At 46.8% G+C, this 23,831-nt stretch overlaps 1 protein-coding gene across 1 annotated transcript in view; it reads right to left on the bottom strand.

Annotated features, from left to right (window-relative positions):
- Positions 1-23,831, bottom strand: part of COL4A2 (collagen, type IV, alpha 2) — a 220,499-nt gene that overhangs the window by 102,084 nt on the left and 94,584 nt on the right. The window contains exons 5-6 of the mRNA XM_011989799.1: positions 2,434-2,568; positions 2,305-2,349 (exon numbers count right to left, since the gene is read on the bottom strand). Of these exons, the coding sequence (XP_011845189.1) occupies positions 2,305-2,349; positions 2,434-2,568 (180 nt within the window). The remainder of the gene's footprint in view (positions 1-2,304; positions 2,350-2,433; positions 2,569-23,831) is intronic.

The raw sequence follows: 23,831 nt of genomic DNA, 5'->3' as shown, positions 1-23,831 counted from the left end.
GGTGGCGAGTGCCTGTAATCCCAGCTACTCGGGAGGCTGAGCCATGAGAATTGCTTGAGCACAGGTGGTAGAGGTTGCAGTGAGCTAAGATCACACCATTGCACTGCAGCCTGGGCGACAGAACAAGACCCTGTCTCAAAACAAAACAAAACAAAACACAACAAACAAACCTCCAAAACCCCACGCAACCAATCCTACATACAGTGCCGTAACCTCAATGATATTAAGAAATACAATAAAAAAGTGGAACTTTTATTTGCACATCTCTTTGCTTCCGATGTCCACAGCCATTGGTTGAACTGGTACCATCAGATGAGAGATCTGACAGGCTTCAGTAAAACGCTCTGGTGAGCCAGAGGAATCCCCATTTGTGGGCAGCTTCTCCATCTGTTTGCAGAGCTGGCACGCTAGTGGCCCTTGAAATAAAGACATAAGGGGCCCTTGCACTTCAGCTCGAGAAAACAGTTCTCCACATGTTCTGCTCCAGATTTTCAGTATTCTGGGATGCTTTTGCTTAAAATGAACTGTAACATTTAAATTCTTCTCTATTATTTGTCTGCTGTTGGTCTTTCTTACTTGCTTAGAGCTGATCTAAGTTATTTGAAATGGCATGTCAATCTAATCTTAGTTTGAAATTGTGCTTCAAAGAAAAATTTCAGTTCCATTGAGTTAAATGTTTGTCTCTGCTGAACATCTAATTAGATACTCTGCGATATGAGACCACGCTAAGATTTTACTGCATATCACTTCTTACATATAACTTCTAATCAGCTAAAATGATCCAGGTCCCTCAAACTCTACATTCATTAACTGATTACTTATGGCAGGTGACATTTATGTTAACTTAATTTGTAGGATCAGAGTTCTGCAGTTAAGAGAGATTGGACCCTTTGAGCAGCAGGTTCTGTCGAAAATGGTCCTCACCTGCTAACCACAATCATTCCTCCAAATTATGATTAGTTCCTCCCTAGTTTGTGAGACATTTGCCTCTGACATTAAATGAGTATAAAGTGGAAACATGAAGGAAACCTGGTACAGATGAGTTGCAATTGCTTTCCATAATGTCACTCCATTATAACTCAGATTTCAGCTGGAGACAAAACTGAAAGACGCTCTAAGGAGTTCAAAAGAGTAGTTTAAAAATGTGTGATTTAGATTCAGACCATTAATATGAAAATACTTTCCTAATTTGTTTAATCTTTGGAAGGTGCAGATTCTTCATTTCTGTCCATTTCTCAAGATTCTGACTGATGTGAACGTTATTTCCTTATTTCTTCAGGGCTGTGTGAACCCAGGTGTCTGTCTGAGCCCACCACTCAGGTGACCCCGAGATCACTGGCTTGCAGCTCTTGTCTGGCAAATGCGACTTCCTCTATTTTGCCCTGTCTCCTTCTGCTCTGCAGATGTCGCCTTGACAGTGGGACTAAAGATCTGATGGAAACGCATGAGTTCTCTGGGACTGCCCCTCACTCACTCATTCCCTCCTCTTCTGCAAGGCCCTACTCGTGCAGCCTGGGAACGGGGTCTCTCTCCCTGTGCATATGCGTGTGTGGGGATACAGAACCTGCCTCTGCAGGACACGGGCACACACATCTGTGTATATGTGTGAGGTTTGTGGAGCAGATGTCTCAGAACCACAGCAGTAGCCGGATGGGAGGCGGGTCAGAATGTGCGATAAACACATTGATCCCTGAGGTCAGGTCTGGCCAGGAAGCCAGCCCTGGGAAATCTGCTTGTGGGTCCCTGTGAAGAAGGCTGTGACTCAGGCTGTTTTGTTTATTTTTTTATGCCACAAGAAGTAAAGTAAACTAGGTTATAAAAACACATTTCATTGCATTTTGAGATTTTTCTCATGAACAAACCATGCCTTTTCTTTTTCTTGTTTTACGTGAGGTTGCTGTAAAGAACTTGAGAAGCTGCACGAATGCTCAGCAGGGCTTCATTCTGCCCATGCTCTTGGCTGAACGACTTTATATGCAGGTTGCTCTATAGTTCAAACGAGATCGCAAGACTGGCTCTTTAGGGCATATATCTGGATAGCACTCTAGCTTTTTATTCCCAAACAACGCGCAGTTTAGTAAAGTGGTCTCAATTCTGAAGCCAAGTCTATAAGGACTTTTACAAAGCAAACAATTTGTTCACTGTCTGACTGAATTCCGTGGGGAGAATACGCACGTATAGCCCCCACACATTTTATGTTATAAACAAAAAAGGAGGTCTCATTCAAAATGTTTCTTTAAGTCACAAATGTATTGCCTAGAATGCACGCAATGATTTACAATTCCAATCTTCCATAAAACTTACAGGAATTCCATCGGCACCAGGGAATCCAGAAACGCCTCTTGCTCCCTATGGAGAAAGCAAATGAAATTAACCACGGCTGAGATACCCGCCACCCTCATGAGGCCAGGGGAATACAACAGCAGTGCGTACCACGTCACCCTTGGGTCCTGTTATTCCGGGGGCTCCCCTTTCACCCTTGTCTCCTTTGCGTCCCTGCAGTCCTGGGAATCCTTGTAATCCTGGTGGCCCGTTGTACCCCTGGGGGCCCACTGGCCCAGGCTGACCCTGTGGGAACAACATAGGTTCAGTTTCCTCAATTAATCACAATAAATACTCATGATCAGTTACGGTTACTTTCAAAACTACTTTTTTTGTTTGTTTGTTTTTAAAGAGTTATAATCTACAGGGAACATTATATGTAAACCACCATCTACTGCCATGATAGCTAACCAAAGAAGTCACAGAGTTTAAGAAGAGAAAATATGAAATGTGAGAAAAAAATTATCCTAAATTTCTAAAGTCATGTCATTGTGAAATGATAATACTGGGTTGGGATGAAATAATTAACTTATTTGGGTTTTTTTTTTTTAAAAAGGCCTTTTCAGTATAAAAAATTTTCCAAATGAATTTCTACAATTTTATCTCTGTTTTCCTCAATATAATGCATACAGTAGGTGTGGAAATGCATATTGCATTCAGATATCAAAATGACCCTCAGATGTTTAAGTGGTTAATCTCTCCTTTTGTTCACACAGAGGGAAAAAAATGAGCTTCTGAAACATATAAAAATGTTTGTCCAAACTAAATAGGATGGCTATTATTAAAAAAAAAATTGTAAGTATTTGTGAGGATGTGGAGAAATCAGAACCTGTGTGTGCTGCTGGTGGGAAGTGAAATGGTGTAGCGCTTTGGAAAACACTCTGGCGGCTCCTTAACACATTAAAAAAGAGAATCACTACAGGATCCCGTGATTCCACCTCTGGGTATGGAGAAAGCAGGGGCTAGCACTGGTACGCTCTGTGCACGGCAGCGTGATTCCCAACCGCCAAAACAAGGAAACCACTCAAGTGTCCAACAATGGACAGACACCCACACAATGGACCAGCACTCAGCCTTTAAAGAGGAAGGAAGTAGTCACCTAGGCTGTGACGCGGAAGAACCTTGAGGACTCTGTACTGAGTGAAATGAGCCAGTCACGAAAGGACAAATCCTGTATAGAGTCCCCTTAGATGCAGTCCCTAGAACAGTCAAACCCATGGAGACAGACAGTAGCATGAGGGCTGCCGGCCGGGCCGAGAGGGGCAGGGGGAGTCAGTGTTTCATGAGGACAGAGCTTCGGTTTGGGAAGATGAGACAGTTCTGGAGATGGACTGGTGGTGAAGGCTGCACAACAACATGAAAGAACTTAATGCCACTGAATCAGACACGTCAATATGACCCAAAGGGTAACTACGATGTTATTGTTTTATTAGTACCCTGGAACTTAATACAATAAAATATCAACCCATCACCTAGGTGTTAGGCCCAGCCTGTATTTGCTGTTTGTCCTGATGCTCTCCCTCCCCCCAACCCACCCACAGGCCCTGGGGTGTGTAGTTCCCCTCCCCTGTCCATGGGTTCACATTGTTCAGCTGCCACTCATAAGTGAGGACGTATGCATATTTTTATGCATAAATTTTTATGCATAAATTTTAACAAAAATTTTAAAATGTTACATTAAAAAAATTAAAAATAAATTTACCACAATAAAAATGTTTTAAAAATGAGAAAAGAGGGGAGGGAGAGTTCTGTCTCTCCTATGGATGGAACTAACTATTGTATTATAGTTCTATTTTAACATTTTACAGGCTAGCCCAAACTTAAAAAAATGTACATCCTGATTTCCTCTTGAGACGAATGAGTCTGCTACTGATTCATCACATGGCACCTTTACCTGCCAAGCCCCATTTGCTATGAAATGTCAAATTCCTGTCTCACCCTGAGATTGAGCGGGACTTGAGCCATTTTTCTAGGCTTTTCTTCTGTTGCCTCCAGGTAACTTTTCCTGCGTAAACTGTTCAGCTGAGAAGTGTCTGTCTTCACAGAATGTTCATAATGCCATTCTCAGCAATCCACACAGTTGAAGTGAACAGGGAACTTAAAAACGCATCCCAGGGTACAATGTTAATGTCATCGAGGCAGGAGCATGGAGGGGTGTGGGGAGATCTCATCTCCAAATTCATTACCGTTCCTCAATGGCAATTCCTTGAGATGTTAGACTCCAGGCATCAGGGGAAGGAGTTAAGACGATTTTTTGGGGTGGAAGCTATCCACGCAGATTAAGGCTGTGGATGGAAGATGATGTATCCTGAATCTTGGGACCCCTGTCCCCTCAAACCAAGGGGAGCTGGGAAATCTCCCACAGGGCAACCTGATCTGGACCGAAGTCAGAGTTTTAGAGACGGTGGGTTCTCCTCTACCCTCCATGTGTCCCAGAGGGGTCCCGTCAATGCCACATCAGTAGTCACCTCAGGCAGCCTGGTCTCAGGCCTCCTAAGTCATAGAGAAGCCTGGGCACTTCAGTGTCTTTGGAGAACATTCTACAGTGGAAGCTATTGCCACCGTCTTTCTACCGAGGTGAGGAGACTCACGGAAGATGAGTGGCCCTGGCCCTGGGCGCACGATATCCCAGGCTCGTCCCATCTCCAATGCTTAGTGGTTTCCTACTCGACATTTGTTGTAAGTTTGGGAACAAAGCATGTTTTGATTCCAACTTTTGTGGGTCCTTCCCAGGGGTGCTCATTTTTGTTTAGTTTGTGGCTATGCTAGACTATACCCTTCTTCAGATTACATACTATGCCACGAAGCTCTACATTCCCTCACTATGTTGAGGCTTGCAGTTTGTTAGTGTCTACCGGCTGTCTTCTGGGGGATAAAATGTTTCTTATTGGGACTGTTAACTTTTATTGCCCATAAATTCATATCTATCCAGTGGGATTATTATTTTTTAGCCAACCAAACAAGCAGCAGTGACCAGTGGGATTATTTCATATAGCCAACTCAAAGGGAACATCTGCTACTAACCAACATGGAAATATGCACGTCTTATTGATAAAAACCACATTCTTATCTGCATTCGTTAACCCTTCCTCAATTCCCTTTGATGGGGGAAAGTGGCTAACCACATCACGTAATCATTTTCCTTTCATTGTCAGTAAACTCCTTTCTCATCTTTATTTCTTGGTTAGGGAGTCTGACTTTGGAATGAAAAACTCTAGTCTTCCCTTTTCTGGAGCATGCTGTAACCTTTTCTTTTTCCTGAAGTGAAATTCACTTAACATAAAGCTAACCATTTTAAAGGATACAACTCAGTGGCTTTTAATACATTCACCATGTTGTGCAGCCACCACCTCTATCTAGTTCTAAAACATTTTCCTCACCCCAAAAGGAAGTCCCAAACCCATTAATCAATCACTCCCCATTCCCCTTCCTCCCAGCCCCTGGCAACCACCACTCTGCTTTCTGTCTCTACGGATTTACCGATAAACAGAATCAATCATACGATGTGTGACCTTTTGTGTCTCGCTTCTTTCAGTGATCATGTTTTTGGGATTCATTACCTCATTCACTGATGGCTGAATAATATTCCACTGTACAGATAGACCACAATGGGTTCATTCATTTCTTCCTGGACATCTGTGGCGTTTCTATCTTTTGGCTACTGTGGATAGCACTGCTGTGAATATGTGTGTATGAGTGACTACTTGAGTCTCTGTTCTGAATTCTTTTGGGTGTGTTCCTAGGAGTAGAATTGCTAAATAATGCTGCTATAAATATGTGTGCACAAGTATCGCTAAATTTCTTTTTCCACACTGACTGCACCCTTTTACATTCCCACCAGCAATGCGCAAAGGTTCCAATTCCTCTGTATCCTCACCAGTACTTGTGATTTTCCATTTTTTGGGCTATAGCCATTCTAGTGATTGTCAAGATGGCATCACTTCTCAACAGTCCATCCTGAGCTTCTGAGGAGATGGGACATTTCACAGAATTCCATCCAGCTTCCCCGCTGAGAGAGGGCCGGGAAGAGCCTAGACAGAATGTGAGTTAGACCTCAGTCCTCCCAGATGGAGCCCTCACCGCTGTGCACATTGCAAAGCCTGCACTGCTGGGATTAAATGGACATTTACAGCGTGGTCCGAGGAGGCCACTCTTGGTCATCAGGATGGAGCTTTTCCCCAGGATTTCCTGCCCACTAAGGAAGTGTGGTGCATCTATAAAGAGCAGCTGGGAGGACCAGGCCAAGGGTTTTCCTTTGTGCTAATCATCGTCCTTATCAACTTCCATCCTCAGTCAGAAAGTCCCGACCGGAAAGGTTATTTTCATCTCTTTCTTTCCTTTTGCGATAAGTGACATTAAAAATAAAAATTACTCCCAGAAAGTGAAAAGAGTCTAGTTTAAACGTCTTTGCATAAATCTCAAAAGCTTCAAAATTTCTAAAGCTCCTAATATCCCCCCAACATCCTTGAGAACAATATTTCCACCAAGTACTTCTCAGAAGCCAGCAGACGCTGTGGACCAGAGTGATAATGTCATGTCCCCTGTCCCCCACCTGATCCCACCACCAGACCATGTAAAGGTACCATTTCCTAGGAAACAGGATAATGAACAGTATCGTTTAACTGTTTGTGTCTTTTGAGATGATGTGTTGTTACAGGTTTTAAACATGGTTTCTCTCATTTTATCCCCACGGCAACTGCACGCAGTGACATGAACTCCCGTGGGGAGGAGAGAGGACGGGGCTCAGACGGGACCAGTGTCAGGGCTGGCCGGGGTACACTCAGCTCTGGGGCGCTGGCTGACTCCACCAGGCCCCTGCTGCTCCAAGGGAGGTCTGTGTCAGTGTCACCCAGGGGCTTGCCATAAATGCAGAGTCTCAGGCCTGGCCCCAGAACTCCCGAATCCATGTTTGAACTGATCCGCAGGAGACTCCTTGGTATATAAAAGTTTGAGAACCACCGCACGAGACCACCATAACCCCATCCTGGCATTCTTGAGGGAAGAGATAGGTGACTTTCAATAAGAAAAACCTCTTAAGCATGGAGTTGGAGCTCAGTAGAAAGGTCTGGCTTACTGGGTCATGCAGAGGAACACATAGTATTTATGTGGGTTAAATATTATTTCTAATTAAATCAGTCTTGGCCTTGCACTTCAGTGATATCTACAAGACAGAATCCATTTTGATGACTGTGAGGACGGCGGGGGTTGCACATTGCTTTTCCCTATCTGAAGTCATGGCTGGAGCGCACATGGGACATCCGGGTTGGTTTTGGAAGCTGCAGTCTGAAAAGGCGGAGACAACAAATCCAGACTTGAACCCACATTACTCAAATACCACGACTGTGGAGAGAATGCGCTCAGGGTCCTGACACTCCAGCATTCATGAATTGGGGAATTTCACTTCTGAGAAAAGAGGCAAAAGATGTTCCGATACGGGCACATGCAGTGTAGCTCTACAGCTTCAGACTTCAACAAAGGTGGACAGATGGATGATTCATCAGGGCCCCACATCACACAACCCTGTGGTTTCCATTCATTGGTCATTAACCTTAAAATATGCCTTGGGTAAGGGAGTAGAAAGAGTTTCATTTATCTGAGAAGGATAAAAACAATGTTGCCTAGGATAAAACTTGCTTCACTACACATCAGGATTTTTAATCTACAGTACAGTATTTTACTGGTAGAATAAGAATGAGCTTTTCATGACTTACCAGCTGAAATCTGAATAGTAGGAAATCCCTTCTCCTTCCTAAGCGGACTCTTCCTGTCTCACCTTTTATGGGCACTGGCGCCCAGCAGACGCCCATATCCTCTCCATTCCCCAGGGCGGACCCTCCCTCCCTTCCGCAGTGTGTTCCAGATCTTCAAGGCCTGTCCAAGGCTGCAATTCCTGGGGTGATCCTCCGGGGATTCCAACCTAAGTCCTGGTTAATTTCTGTGAGCTCTTTGCCACACATTTGAAATATGTAAAATGTCCCAAAAGGCAGAAAGGACTAGTTTTTAGGCTCTAGAAAAATAATTCCACCAGCCACAATTTAGAAATATTCATTGTTCTTAAGGATGGTGAGTTAGCATTTCTGAGCAATTTTTAGACTACCCTGGCAAGAAGAAATTAGTAGCATGTTCCAAGGTAACAATAATGTAAAGGCTAGTATTTGTACAGTATATTACACAGACAGCTATCAGCAGCCTATTCCATGCAACGCAGAGCTGAGGTTAAATTGGACACCTTCTATCTCTACCTTCTTATTTAGTATGTAAAACATTTGTCCCACCCCTGGGTACTATTTATTAAGAATTTCAGTTATATGAGGTAGAATGATATGGACCCTTAGAATTTCTGCCCTCCAAAATTATTTGATGCAGACTATAGCACTAGTGTCAATACAAAGTAAATAACATCCACATGTAAAGAAACACACCTTCACCTTCACCTTTATGTCACTTGATATGCAGACACTTAACTCAAAATGGACCTAAATGTAAGAGCTAAAACTATATCGCTTCTAGAAGAAAACACAGGGGAAAATCTTTGTGAGTTTGGATTAGGCAAAAGTTTCTTAGATAAGACACAAAGATTACAACCTATAAAAGAAAAAGTTGGCTAGGTTAAAAAGGTTTGATTGTCAAAAGATACTGTTAAAAATAAAAAGGCAGGGGACAGACTGGGAAATGTATTTGCAAAATACATATCTGATAAACAACTTCTTCCGGAACATATAAAGAACTCTCAAAACTTAATACTAAAGAAATGAACAACCCAACTGCAAAATCTGGCAAAAGATTTGAGCAGACACTTCACCAAAGAAGTTGTACACATGAAAAGATGCTAAACTTCAGTGGTCATTAGGGAAAAGCAAATTGAATCCACAGAGAGCTGTAACTGTGATGGACTAAAATGGTGAATATACACAGAAAAAGGTGGCCACGCCAAGAGCTGGGAAGGATGGCACCTTGAATTCCATTGGCTGCCGGCAGGAAAGCAAAAGGGTGCAGCCTCTTCGGAAGACAGTTTGGCAGTTTCTTCTAAAGTTCACAGAACCCAGCAATCCCGCTCCTAGGTATATACCTAAGAGAAATGAAGGCCTATGTCCACACCAAGACCCGTACGAGAGTGTTCATCCTGGTTTTATTAAACGAGCTTACTCCTGGGATTGCTATTCGGCAATAAAAAAGAACCAAGTGCCCGACGTGTGCAGCAGTAAAGCTGAATCCCAAAGGCATTCTGCGATGTGAAGGAAGCCAGACACAAAATGCTACTTACCGTCGGATGCTATTTTTATGACATTCTAGAAAAGGCGAAACTAAAGACAGAAAACAGACGAGTGGCTGCCAGGGCTGGAGGTGGAGGGGAGGGACTCACTGAGAGGGTACAAGGAAAGTTTCTGGGGTAAAGGACCTGCTCTATGGCATGATTCTGGTGGTTCTATGGTTGTATACATTTGTCAATATTCAATGACTTGTATGTCAATTATGCCTCAGTAACCTTGACCGAAAAACAAACAAACAAAAAAGGAGCTGAGGAAAGGCAAAGATGAAGAAGACAAAGCGTGACATCACAGGCACGCTGCCCGGTGGCCGAGATTATGTCCCTTCCAGGTATCCCTGCAAGGGAGCTTACGTGATACAGAACAGTTAGAAAAGGAAGGAGAGTGTACACCTTTAAAGTGACATTTGGAAAAAACCACCTAGCCGAATGCTTTTTAAAAATGTCTGCCAGGGGCCGGGCGGGGTGGCTCACGCCTGTAATCCCAGCACTTTGGGAGGCTGAGGTGGGCGGATCACTGGCCAACATGGTGAAACCTTGTCTCTACTAAAAATACAAAAATGAGCCAGGCGTGGCGGTGGGCGCCTGTAGTCCCAGCTACTCGGGAGGTTGAGGTAGGAGAATGGTGTGAACCCGGGAGGCGGAGGTTGCAGTGAGCCGAGATCACGCCACTGCGCTCCAGCCTAGTGACAGAGTGAGACTCTGTCTCAAAAAAAAAAAAAAAAAAAGTCTGCCAGGAAAATAATCTGAAGAAATCAAGATCTAGCTTTCCTTGTACGGAATGTGGTCTGTCTGACGGTGATCCTGACAGAAATTTCGAGAAACTGTCTGGGGCACAGCCCACAGGGCAGGAGAACTGAAAGCGGGTCAGGACCGAATTAGATTGAGGAGTGAAGGCGAAGTCAGGGAAGCCACTGGTTTCTGTCGTGCTTTATCTCCATAGACAAATCTTCAGATCTCAGAAGGTACTACCTATAATTCTAAGATGCTATTATATAGTCTTCTCTGAAATGATTTGACTGGGGTAGGTGTACATTTTAAAGCAGAGAAAAAGTGGATGATCTCTTCTTCCCCACCCATAGTATCAGTGTCTGAAAACCCTTGCTCCTTATTCTAAAAATAGGCAGCACATGGGCAGTTGTGCTCAATGGCTTTTAGCCCAAACTTTTTATAGTCTGGATATGATTTTGCCTGGCATGTGTTGGAAAAGTTGACTTTCTGGGAAAGCCTTTTATTATCTCTGTGCTTTTAGCAATAAAGACATTTCATTTGCCTAAATGTGAATCATTGTGTAATAGATTGACGTGATTTCCTAAGCCCACTTGTCCTCTAAGAAGTCTTGGAGTCTGATTGTGGATGCGTTCAGGGCCCTGAGAGCCCAGACTGCACCTGAGGAAGGGGCCAGGAGGAAGCCGATTCTGGAGTCACAGGCTCCATGTGCAGAGAGCTTTGGCTGTCAGGCCTCGAATGGGCATGAAACGCTCTTTCTAATTTAGCACCGCTGACATGCCGTGTTTCAATGCCCAGAGCATCACCCTCACGTAGCCTGGAAGAAGTAACGGATGCTGTGGTGGTGGCCTCCACTTACATGGTTAGAGAGTGACAGTTAGCATAGGGGACAACTACTGAGCTACCAGGATTACACGATGACTGGCAATTACAAGAGTTAATTGTCTATACTGATGACCTCACTCGCGGGTTACTAATTTTCATGTGCCAACTGCACGTGCCAATATTTTCCTGGTATCCTTAGGTCATCTTCACACCCAAGAGCATGGCATGACTCACGGCCGAGATGGTGTGCTCCCACTGCACCATGTGCCTGCCATTACCCCATGCGCCTCTGCAGGTAGTAAGCAGCTAACAGCCCCGCAGAGTCTGCCCCAGGTGGAAGCAGAGAGGAAAGGTGTGTGGGCAGCTTTCCAAAGGCGGGCTCCCGGTGAGGTGAGCAAGCAGGCCGCCTGTCTTCCAGGGTGACTGCTCAGTATCTGTGGCACAGCCCAAGGACAGGACCAAAAGTTATATCTATTTTGCATTTAGACTGAAAAGCAGTCTATATATATGAGAGAAAAACATTCTTGGAGTTAGCATTATATTGAATTGGTTCTGCTATGATAAAATAAGCAACCACCACATTGGCCAACTAAGAAAAAAGGTTATGAGCCAAGGGTGGAGCGGTGGGCATGGGGAGGGGGTTTGAACTGGCTGTGATGTACAGCTTTTTCCCCCTCTTATCTTTATCTGAAATGTTCCTGAATAGGACATGCTTTAAATAGAACTCCACCTTTTCTGTTGTTAGAAAATGCTTGATAACCACCATTGTCCTCCTTCTCCTTTGGCTACTGCCTACTTATCTGTTATTTTAGTTTGACTTTGTTTTCTTCCTCCTTTAAAAAATATTTTATCTTTTAATTTAGATACAATAAAATTCCCATTTTTGGTGTGTTATTTGGTGTGTCGTTAATAAATGCAGAGTTGTGTAACCACCACTATTAGCAAGAGACAGAAAAGCTCCATATCAACCCACATTCTGGGCGCTGCCCCTTTGTCATCAAACGCTCCCTTCTCCAAACCTCGGTCCATCCCTCATGTTTGTCCCTCCATGTAGTCTGCCTTTTCTAGACACTCACAGAAATAGAACCATACAGTGTGCAGTCTTGAGCCTGGCTCCTTTCACTTAGCACAATGCATTTGAGATTCACCCAGCGTGTTGCTGCTACAGAAAGACAGGGGAAAAAGATAATTAACAAAAAAATCCTACCATACAGAAACTAAAGAGAAACACGGCTCCAAAGTTCTTACCTAGAGTATAGATTCATTTTATTTTGGATAAAAGAATATTTCTTTCTCATACATTATGATACAAAAACAACCTTTGTCTTCCTTAATACGCAAACATGAGCCTCATTCCCTAGCAAGAGTCTTATAGATTACAGACAGTGATAGCCATTTGAAATTAGACCAAGAGAGTATCACTTTTCACATTTACATCTCCGCTCTTTGCATTGATAACTGATTACTTTCCCAAAGGCTTCATAAAATGTTGGACTTGGAAGGGACCTCAGAGAGCATCTGGGGCGTCTGAGAGAGATATCGGGGGTCAGCAGCTTGAGAGTCACCTGGGGGCTCATTAGCAATCAGGGCGCTTGGGCCCTCTCCTGTTCTGAATTTTAACAGGGTTCCGGGTGATCGTTCTGAAGTGGTCCCTGTCCTAGGACTGGCCTGGGCTGGCTGCCAAAGTACCAACTACGGGGAGTCTCAGTCTCAGACCTTGTGAATTTTCTGGTCTAGCAGTTTGGGAGTCAAGGGAAGGAGCCTGGGAAGAATTTATATATGTATTTTTCTTTTTGCTTGTTTTTTTCTTTTTAAGTTTTTCATGTGAGATGGGTCATGTGCTGACATCTTAACAAATTTTGAGAGAGGCATGTCTCACACATGAGTGTGAATGCCCCGGCATCATGCTGATGACCCACAAAAGGACAGGGAATTTATATATATGTAATATATATTTTTTGAGTCAGGGTTTTGCTGTTGCCTGGCTGGACTGCAGTGGCATAATCATAGCTCACTGCAGCCTCAAACTCCCGGGCTCAAGCCATCCTCCTGCCTCAGCCTCCCAAAGTGCTGGGGTTACAGGCATGAGCCACCACCCAGTCAGGAACTGATGTTTTCGGCAAGGCCCCCAAGCACTTCAGATTCACAGGCAGGTTTGGGAGCCACAGAGTGTGTCTAATTGTCACGTAGACAGGTGAAGGGACAGCCCCGAGAGATGAGCGAGCCTCTCACCCACAGCACCTCGACCCAGTGGTGCTCTGCATGCAGCAACACCTGCTTCCCACGCCCCGAGGGTTCCACGTCACGGTCCGGGCTGCTCCCCGCAGCTGAGCACTGCCGGCTCATGTCTCATTTGTGAAGGGAAGGTGGGGGCGGGGGGCTCTGAGAGCCCTGTCTGTTTTGCCCCCAAGCCACCGTGTCAGCTCTGCAGGCTCTGCGAGTCACCACACCCCACCCCGCCATGGCCTTCGGGGTTTTTTGTCCCCTGCTGCCCTGGCACACCCCTTCCCATGCTGGCACAGTGTGCTCCACGCTCCAGTCTGCTGAGTGCCTAGCAGTTGGGCCAGTTTTTCTGGAACCTGGGGGCCATGGCACACTCAGCCCTCAATGCCTGCGGCTCTCAAGGGCACGAGAGGATGTGACTCAAGCACGGGCTCTCTGGGGGCATCTTCCCCTCCTCACAACTGGAGGAGGCGGCCAGAGCTCCTTCCCCAAGGCACACTGCAGGGCACTGCCACGTTACATCTCTGTACCCACATTTCATGTGGGGCTGCGAGGCCCTTGGAGGTAGGGACCATCCCACATTCACACTCTGTCCCCAGCATCTCTTGCAGGATTTGACACACAGAACACACTCCATGTGCTGCCTGTAAAACACATGCATTATGGCACTGCTATTTACCCCCTCTGCCTGGCTCCAAAATTCATGTTCTTTCCACATGGAATCTTCTATTTTTAGACCACATTTCTGACCACTATAATGACTTCCCAATTTCTGAAGTCGAGCATCAGCAGCTCATGCCGTGGAGGACTTACCCTCTCCTTTGGTTCCCCCCACCCTCCATTCAATTCCTTCATTCACCATCATCTACGGGAAAACATCATCCACAATCTCAACTCTTCTCTAAGCCCTGTGTCCGCCCAGTGGAATTTCTGATTGTTCGTTCCACCAGATGATCTGGTTTTATCACCTGCATTATCAGGGAGAATGTTTTCCAGGCCTCTCAAGTGGAGTCATAAAAAAGGAGACCACCAGACTTGTTTGTGGAAAGAAGGGCTGGGTCAGTGAGGCCCGCGCTCAGCATCTGATTAGATAAATCAGACCATCTGCTGGGATCCCGCTAGAAAATGAGGCAAGGGCTCTGGAATGCCAGGACTCCCTCCCCCAGATTTAGTTCTGGTAATATTTGAACCAAGTGTTTTGAGGACAACTGTCAGTGATAAGCCAGACCTGCGTAAGCAATTCAGGGCAGCTACTGTGACTCAAGGGCTTAAAGGTTATGGAGGAAAGGGGTGAGTTTGCCAATGTAGGTCTGTGAGAAAGCTATAAAAGGAAGATGTTTAATGCTTACTGAATGTCTCTGTTTTAAAATCCGATTTCAACCTTATGTCCAAAAAAGACACGTTTTTGTTTGGTCTTTTTACCGTTCCTGTGCCGGGGTATGAGGGCAGCAGACTCGTAGTGACGTGCAGTCCTGGTGGTGAACACGAGGTGGCAGGCGGTAGCATCCACCGGCCCTTGGCTGGAGGCACAGATTTGCAAGCGGCAGTGATGTCAAAGATTTTGAGATTGTTTTGGGTTACAGTGACTCACCTCGGTGGGAGAGAGGGCAGCTCCCTCATTTGTCATGGGGAGCTCACGTCCCATGGGGAACGTCCTGACTGCAGAGCTCCAAAGATGTCAAAAGAGCACATCGAATTCCATTTTCCTTTCTACAGGGTGGCTGAACAAACTCAGTCACTGATTTGTTCAACGATTCCCTTCCCTTTGACTTGCTTAAAGGAAAGTGTTCCAAATTTGTGTACTGGCGGACCTGTTAGACCCAGCCCATCGCAGAGGTCCATGAGACAGTGTTTCAGGTTATTAGCTTTGGCCCCTGGTTGGGACTAAGCTATAACAGCAGCTGACATTTTCAGGCTCTAGAGCGGTTCACTGTTTGGAGCACTTTCCAACAGTCAGCCTATGGAATCCTCACAAACAAACGTCTACGAGGTAGGTACTGTCATTGTACCCATTTTATGGGTGAGGAAACTGAGGCACAGAGAGGTTTGGGCCATTCGGCTGCCATATAAAAGAGAGGATTCATATGGGGCTTTTCAAGAGTTCCATAGGGCATTGTCATCCACATACAGAATTCCCTTGAGGAACAGACCTGACTTTAGATTCTGAATATATCTTTTCCACTGATCTTCCTGAAGCGGGAATTAAGCCAAAAGCAGACGGACAAATTGTCTGCGAAAATAAACAATGTATGCCTGGGGTTCGTGGAAATCCATACAAAACCAAGCCAGCCACAGTCCTGCAAAGGTGATTTAAGAACATTGCTTCTCTGCTTTAACCCTACCCTGCTCCACTGTAGCCATTTCATGGCTCATTAATCCCCCTCCCTGCTACAGAGTGATGGGTAGAAAAAGGTGAAACCCAAACAAGTCATTTCTGTTACTTTTTAGCAACGCCGGTCAAAAGGTATGCAGAGGAGGCCCCTGGAGCTGCAGGCTAATATTCTGAAATATTAACACACTCCAGGGAAATCTTTAGACATAATCTATGCTTTCTCTAGCTTCTCTGAACAGATTCGTTGTTGAAAACAGGCTGCATTAGGAAGATTTTCTAAACAGCTGTGGAGTTCTGCACGCTAAAAAGGTTGGCTGGTTAAGCATATGATGAAGCAGCGTTTAGCTGGACCTTGGAGAGGACGAGCTGTGGGTTCCAGGGGAGTTGTGGGAAATCAGGAGGCCACCTCGTGGAGGTACAGGTTCCTCAGGAGAAGGCTGTTGTGGCTGAGAAGACCTGTAGGGAGGCCTGGGTGCTGACCACAGATAGGAGCTGGGATGAGACACGGGAGACAGTGGTAGAAGTCCCCGCAGTGACCCCACAGGCGGTGAGCGAGGGCTTAAGAACATCGGGAAGAAGGCAGCTGAGAGCAGAAAAGGGCAGAATGGTGGCCATCAGGTTTGTGAACAAACCGAAGTGATTTAACACTGGTCAGTTAAACACGGATTCACGGGATTTGGAGCCCCGTGCGGTCAAGAAGGAAGAGTCCGGATTTGAAGTGCAACCTCGGTTGAATCCCAGCTCTGCCAGTTCTATGACCACAGGCAAGTCACTGCCCTTCCCCGAGCCTCAGTTTCTTTATTTGGGAAATGGAAATATTCACTGATATCACCCGGTTGGGTTTTCGAGGAAAGGACTGACGTTCCTGTTAAATCAGCTCTGATTATCTTTCCACCAGACGGAAGAAAGATGTCACCGTTTTGATTTCTGAAGAAACCAAACTGATGTAACAGTAACATCAGTGACATATTTTGTCGTGAAGAAAACACAAGGGTGTGTCAGTGGCTTCAAATCTGACGTCAAAAAGAAAAGGAAAGATAGGGGAGGAGAAGAACAGGTGCCGGGGACCGTGTATGAATGGGAAGGTTTTAGGGAGGTGCCATACGACAGCGCCAGTGGCAGAAGCCCACACATCAGATGGTGAACTTGGAGTCCATGTCACTGAACACCAAGGGGCTGTCCGAGAACAGAGTCTCCCAGTGATCAGAATTATGTCTGTTTACAACCAGAAGACACCCTCAGGATGTCAGCAGCAACCTAAGGCATCTAAACATACATTTGGCTGTGAACATGCGAAATTATAAGCTTGGCAACAACGCCTAGAGAAAAACCTGGGCTGACTTTGAATGTGATGACTGCAAGCCCAGCGAGGGGACAGGGGACGTGGCCCGTGAGTGGTTCAACAGCCTGATTTCTTGCTCACGGATGTCTCACGCTCTGTGTTGCCTTGAAGCTTGGTGTGAGGAAGGTTAAATGGCGGCGAGTAAAAGCCAGATCCCAGTTCGGTCTTCCTCATCTCTGTCTTTAAAGGTATCTAATATTTTGGAAATCACCTCGCTAGGAATTTGTGCAAAGCTACTGTCCACAGTAACACCGAGTGTCTGATGCTGGTCCTGGAGCCACTGGCTACCAGGGCCACGTGATGGCCCTAACGCTGGCCCTGGGACGGGGTGTATGTGTGGGCCGGGTTTCACCATGCCGGGGTTATTGTCTGTCATCTCTCTGGTTAACAAAGGGCTGGTGCTGTCGGGACATCCTGCGCTCCCCTTAAGGCTCCCCGGTTTGGAAGGATTATTTGGGCGAAGGCTGAACAGACATCCGCAATTAAAAAAAGAACAACAAACCGCAAGAAACTGATCTTTCTTCAGTCTGGTGGAAAGATAATGCATGGCTCATCTGTCCAGACATGAAGCCTGGGGTCCTGGGTAAGAGGAAACCAAGTGACATTAACGTCCATTCCAGAGGAGTGACTCAGCTGGCGCCCTGTTCTCATGACACAGGCGAAAACAGCCTCCAGAACACTGGTTCTTCCCAACGGCACTTGTTAAAAGAGAAATAAACAGCAGTTTTCATCCACGAAATAGAAGGCAACAATGGAGTGCAGCCGTGCTGCGCCCGATACGCTTTCTGCGCATTTGGTGTTCGCAGAGGTGTAGCGGCAGCAGCGCAGACCACCAGAGATGCACGTGGTTCATTAGGCAGCAAGGAGCATTATGGGGAGAGGGAAACTAGAGACCTAGGGTGGGTCTGCGCTGATCACGGTACATTCTTGCTTTCTTTGGGGTTGGAATATCCATATTGTGATTTACCCGCCACAGCCTGAGTGGTCAGCTTCGTAGTAAGATTATTCCCAGAAATCTTCACCCATGATGTTTTTGTGAAATTTGGGTGCAAGAATGTGTGTATATGTGTGCATGTGTATATGTGTGTGCATGTGTATATGTGCATATGTGTATATGTGCATGTGTGTGTACATGTGCATGTGTATATGTGCGTGTGTGTATGTGTGTGTGCATGTGTATATGTGCGTGTGTATGTGTGCGTGTATGTGTGCATGTGTATATGTGCATGTGTGTCTGTGTGTGTGTGCATGCGTGTGTATGTGTGCGTGTGTGTATGTGTGCAGGTGTATATGTGCATGTGTGTATGTGTGCCTGTGTGTGTGTGTGCACGCATGTCATGTGGCTGTTGTGATCTTCTGTTCTCATTATGACCTGAGTTTGTCTCACCGTGAATGTGCTGTTCAGCCAGGCAGGAGTAATGCTGCAAGGATGTTTGGAACTTTCTCTCTGTGTCCACGCCCGGCCATATGAAAGGCCTTTCATACCAACACATTCTGCTTCCTCACTCCTAAAGGATCCATGACCCTGACGATGGCCAGAGGGCGGCCGTGCATGCCTGGAACTTTGGATACACTGCAGTGGCAACACCTCTCACATTGGACAGGAGCGGGAGAAGGGGCAGAACTTGGGGATGGTGCAGCCAACTATCCTGCCCTCACATCCCAGAGTGCGGGTTCACTCTCTTTTCGGGAAGCATGGTGATGGGGGAAATTTTTCTCTATTCAAATAGAACCTGGACATATTCCAAAGCCGTTTCCTGCCCGCCATTCACACCATGGCAAGCTGGTTTCTGGCCTGACACTCTTCTCCAAGGGTCTGCAACGCCACCATCCCCAGCTGTGAGGGCACCTCCCCGCCCTGGGGACCCTTGCGGTCCCAGCACAGCTGCCTTCCCTCCCTCCTGGAATGGGCTCCTCTGGTGGCCACAGACCCGCCTGGGTTTCTCCTCACACCTCTGGCCCCTTCCTGATTCCTGTTCTGCTGAACGTCAGAGTTTTGCTGCTCTCTTTCCCTCTGAACTCATTAGGTGGGATGCCTCATTCACACCAAGCAGCTTCAGTGAACGCTCAGAGGCCGACGGCTCCTTCCTCCCTCCTGGATGCCTCTGATGAGAGGGTCTAGAGATACTTTAAACTCAGCAGGTTTCAAGTTGAACTTCTTACCTCATTTCCTCCAACCTTGCTCTCAGCAAAACTCCAAAAAACAGAAACAACCCCCCTTTCCTTCTCTGCTCCTTAACTCAGTGAATTGCAAGGCCCTTAAGCCGGGCTTCAGAACCTGACATGGGGGAGACACTGCTGACCCCCGTCCTCATACTGCACTGGGAGGGCACTGATTCCAATGGGCTTTCTGCCAAGCATCTCCGGAGTCTGCCGTTTCCTCTGCATTCCCAGCACCTCCTTCCTGGCTCTGGACTTCCTCCTTACTTGCTTGCGTTAACTCTGGAATCGCCTCTGCGTACCCCACTGCCCTGCACCCTCACGCATCCCCTCTCTTAGCTGCCTTCATTCAAATTCTGAAATCCAACGTGCTCTCTGATCCCTTTCTAATGTAAAAACATGAAGGCCCCTCTGCTCCCTGCAGAGTGAAAGTGGGGCGGGTGGGTGTGATGCCCAGGCCTCCCGGTGCTGCCTGTGCCATGGGGCGGGTGGGTGTGATGCCCAGGCCTCCCAGTGCTGCCTGTGCCATGGGGCGGGTGGGTGTGATGCCCAGGCCTCCCGGTGCTGCCTGTGCCATGGGGCGGGTGGGTGTGATGCCCAGGCCTCCTGGTGCTGCCTGTGCCATGGGGCGGGTGGGTGTGATGCCCAGGCCTCCTGGGGCTGCCTGTGCCATGGCTTTCTAGGTGCAGCTCCTCTCTACCCTGCACTCTGGTGGCTGGCGCCCGCGTCCATCGTCCCTTGCTGTGTCTGCTGACATCTCCACAGCTGTGTGGCGCTCTCCTCGCTACGCTGGCCTTTCCCGCGTTTCTCCTGGTGAACTGAACTGAGGCATCATTCTTCCTCGCTCATTCTTCAGTGTCCCAGGAGGGAGCTTCTCCAAGCCCTCTCCTGCAGGGGTGGACCCTCCCGCACCCGCTTTCCCACCAGAGCGGTGCAGTGCAGCCCTGGGCCACAGAGAGTGCTCGTGCAGGGCTGGTTTCACGGTCATTGCAACTAAATATCGATTATTTGAAATTATCTCCTTCTTCCCACTGGGTTTATACCACAGAGATTCCCAGCACCATGGAGAAGCATTGCCTCACAGCTGCCCTGCCCTCTTCCCTGGGAAGGCAATCGGGGTGGGCTGCTTGGATACCAGCCACCTTTTGCAGGATGAGCCCCAGGAGCAGGAGACCCTGCCGGGCCCCTGAAGGCATAAGGGGAGCAAGGCAGACTCCGGTCCTCTACCTTGCAGCCTGCAAGATTCAATTCCTCACAGTTTACCAGTCCTCAAGTGTTTAGTAATCACCAAAGGAATTAGGACTGCTGCCAAGGAGACACACACACACACACACACACACACACACACACACACAGATGTATACATCTATACATCTATACTTCTTAAATTTAGAAGTGTGAAGAATAGGTAACGGAGAAAAGACATGAGAGAGAACAAAATGTATGAATTCTATTAGAAGTTAACTTCTGGCACTGTTAGTTAACTTCGGCTAATGTATAAATTACCAAGAAAAAAAAAAAGTCCCACTAAAAAAACCAGGTACTCACATCTAAATTTCTAACTAAATTACAATTACTTTCGAAGCTCATCCCCCACAGAGAAACTTCCGCTGGGATGTGTTCTAGGAGAGACCTGAGTTTTGCTTCTACTGGAGCCGGACATGCAAGAGTGAGAGGTGTCCATTTGCAAACAGAACTGCATGCAGGGTACTGCTGTGAATATACTGACATGCTCCTGCTTCTGCCGTCACCTCCTTAAGACCAGACAGCCTGTGAACCTTGATGTGTATTTCCAGTCCTGTGCAGGGCTCTCAGCCTGGGACTGCTTGGGGACTACACCTCACCCACTTCTCCCTGCATTTGCATCGATGAAGGAAGCCATCAGTGACCGTAGGGGCAGCAGATCAGCTTCTGCAGGCCTCTCCAACATTTCTCTGATTTCTGACAGTCCGCTGGTTATGAATGACAATGTACTATCTGGTTTACATTTGGGAATTATGGTGAATGCTGTCATAGAATTTACTGGCTGCTCAGTTTGGCAGTGATTTCTTTGAGCCAAATATGACTTTGTCATGTAAGACAGTAGCACTTTCTTGGAAGCTGTGGATGTGACGTGCCAGGAAAGAATCCAGGCGGCAGACACTTGATCACTGCAAGAGCGGCCATAGCTTCCCCCGATCGTGATTCATCAGAAAATGACCTTCAGCCACAAATGTGCTTCATTTTTTTCAGTTGTTCTTCACTCACCTTCCCAAGCTCATTCCCAGAGACCCCAAAAATGTGCTGCTGGGCTGATACCAGCAGGCTCCTGGGATACTGTCTTAGAATCCACTGAGCAGCACTGAAACCAAGGCCACCTGCTAGTGGGCAAAGGACATGAGTCACTCTCCCCTCTTAGAAGACCCCAGAAACCAAAAACCAAGGGAAAAAGTGAGCTGACTTCGATTAGTATATAAATTGTTCAACATGTAAGTTGTCCATACCTGCAGCTACCACCTCTTCACAAAAAGGGCAACTCAACCATGTTCACCTCCACAGAGCCAAGATCAGGTGAATGGGCCTGGACTGTGGGGCCATTCATGTCCTCCAGCCTCTCCCCCTGCCTAACTTGGAGGTCCCCTCCTGGTATAAGTTCTATGCCCTTCTAGGAACATGTTGGGTGATGGAGAAGAAGGGTCTGGGAACGGAGCAGAAAGCCAGAAGGGGCAGGAAGGGGGAACCCTGCTCTCATGCTCCTGGGGTGGGGGTCGCGGGTGGGTCCCACACTGGGACCCACTAGTGGACGTTTCCTGGGACACAGACTCAACCCAGGTTTCCAATGGCCTTGTCGAACACATCATGAGTCCCACCCTTCCCGAACCTCCATGATATCCAACAGCGTATATTTTGTGTTGGTCCATTTCCCAGCCATAGTTCACCCTGTTGACCTCTGAAATAATCTGCTGTGTTTGGATTTTACATGGATTTTCTAAAACATTTCTCTCTAGCCCAGCTCTCCCTCCAGGTACCACCCTCTTCTTCTTCTCTCTTCCCAGCGTGTTTTAATTTTATTTATTTCTTTATTTAATTCTGAGACAGTGTCTCACTCTGTCACCCAGGCTGGAGTGCAGTGGCACGTTCACAACTCACTGTAACCTCAACCTCCTAGGCTCCAGCGATCCTCACTTCTCAACTTCCTGAGTAGCTGAGACTACAGGCATGCACCATCATGCCTGGCTAATTTTTTTGGATTATGTTGCTTACTTAGGCTGGTCTTGAGCTTCTGAGCTCAAGTGATCCACCTGCTTCAGCCTCCCAAAGTGCTGGCATTACAGTCATGAGCCACCGTGCCCAGCTCCAACTCATTTTAAAGATGGTGTGGATTCTACCTTCGTCTCCCAGAGGCACTGGGTCCTGTGGACCACTCCACTCCCTCCTCCTAACCTCCTCTTTCTCTGGGAGACCTGCCTGTGGCTCCTTTCCTGTCTATCTACTTGGTCTTCATTTTCTTTTCAGGGGTTCCTTCCTGGACTGCTTAATCAGTACTATTTCTCAGACCCACCTCCCTGGTCCTGGTCTTCTTCTTACACACACTCAGCAATGGTGGGTCCATATGGGGACCCTCCGGTGAGCCGTGGTGGCTCCTCCTTGTTGTATTACACTCCCGGCACCTCCCTGTTGGCCTAGCACAAGTCATGCCTTGTGTCTTAGCTGGGGACAGCCTCCTGGCCTCCCCCTGCCAGGCAGTGAATTCTGAGAGAGTAGCTGCCTGATGCAAGTCTGCACCCCCAGCCCATATCACAGAATCCTTCCCACAGTAGGTGTCAGCATGTTCGCTGAGTATATGAATGATTGGAACACACTGATTTTTATAAGTCTGGTATTGTAGAGGAGCAGAACCTTCAAATATGAGTCTGCATCTAAATAGCTCAATTGACCCAGAAAGTTTACCTTAAAAAGGCAACGAGCATGACTAAAATAAATCTAAATACATCATACTTACATTATTTGCTAGCTTTTACTCCTTTGTTTTGAGCAATAACTGCTGTGGTCTGAATGTCTGTGTCCCTCCAAAATTCATGAGTAGAAATCTGATCCCCAGTGTGTTGGCATTAAGAGGTGGGGACTTTGGAAGGTGAGTAGGTCCTGGAGGTACAGCCCCGGTGAGTGGAATTAGTGCATCTCTCAAAGAGGCCCAAGGGAGCCTGTTGTCCCTTCTGTCACGTGAAGACATAGCATCAAGGTGCCATCTATGAAGCAGAGAGCCCTTACCAGACACCAAATCTGCTGGTCACTTGCTCTTCAACCTCCTAGCCTGCAGAACTATGAGCAATAACACTCTGTTGTCATAAATCACCTACACTTAAGGTATTTTTGTTACAGCATGAACTATGAATGGGCTGAGACAGAAATTGGTACTAAAAGTGGGGTGCTGGGGTAACAAATACTTAAAAATGTAAAAGTAGCTTTAGAACTGGGTAATGGGTAGGGTCTGAAAGAATTCGGAGGTGTGTGCTAGAAAAAAATCTACATGGCCATGAACAGAACCTTAAGGGTGATTCTGACGAGGGCTCCTAAGAAGAGGGGGGCTGTAGAGAAGGCTTCAACCATCTTAGAGATTCCCTAAGTGGCAATCATCAGAATGTTGGTAG

The sequence above is a fragment of the Mandrillus leucophaeus genome, unplaced genomic scaffold (genome assembly GCF_000951045.1).
Source record: "Mandrillus leucophaeus isolate KB7577 unplaced genomic scaffold, Mleu.le_1.0 Scaffold363, whole genome shotgun sequence".
In the NCBI taxonomy this organism is placed as follows: domain Eukaryota; kingdom Metazoa; phylum Chordata; class Mammalia; order Primates; family Cercopithecidae; genus Mandrillus; species Mandrillus leucophaeus.
Note: the sequence above shows the minus strand (reverse complement) of the source record. Positions and strands in the feature narration are given on the sequence as shown.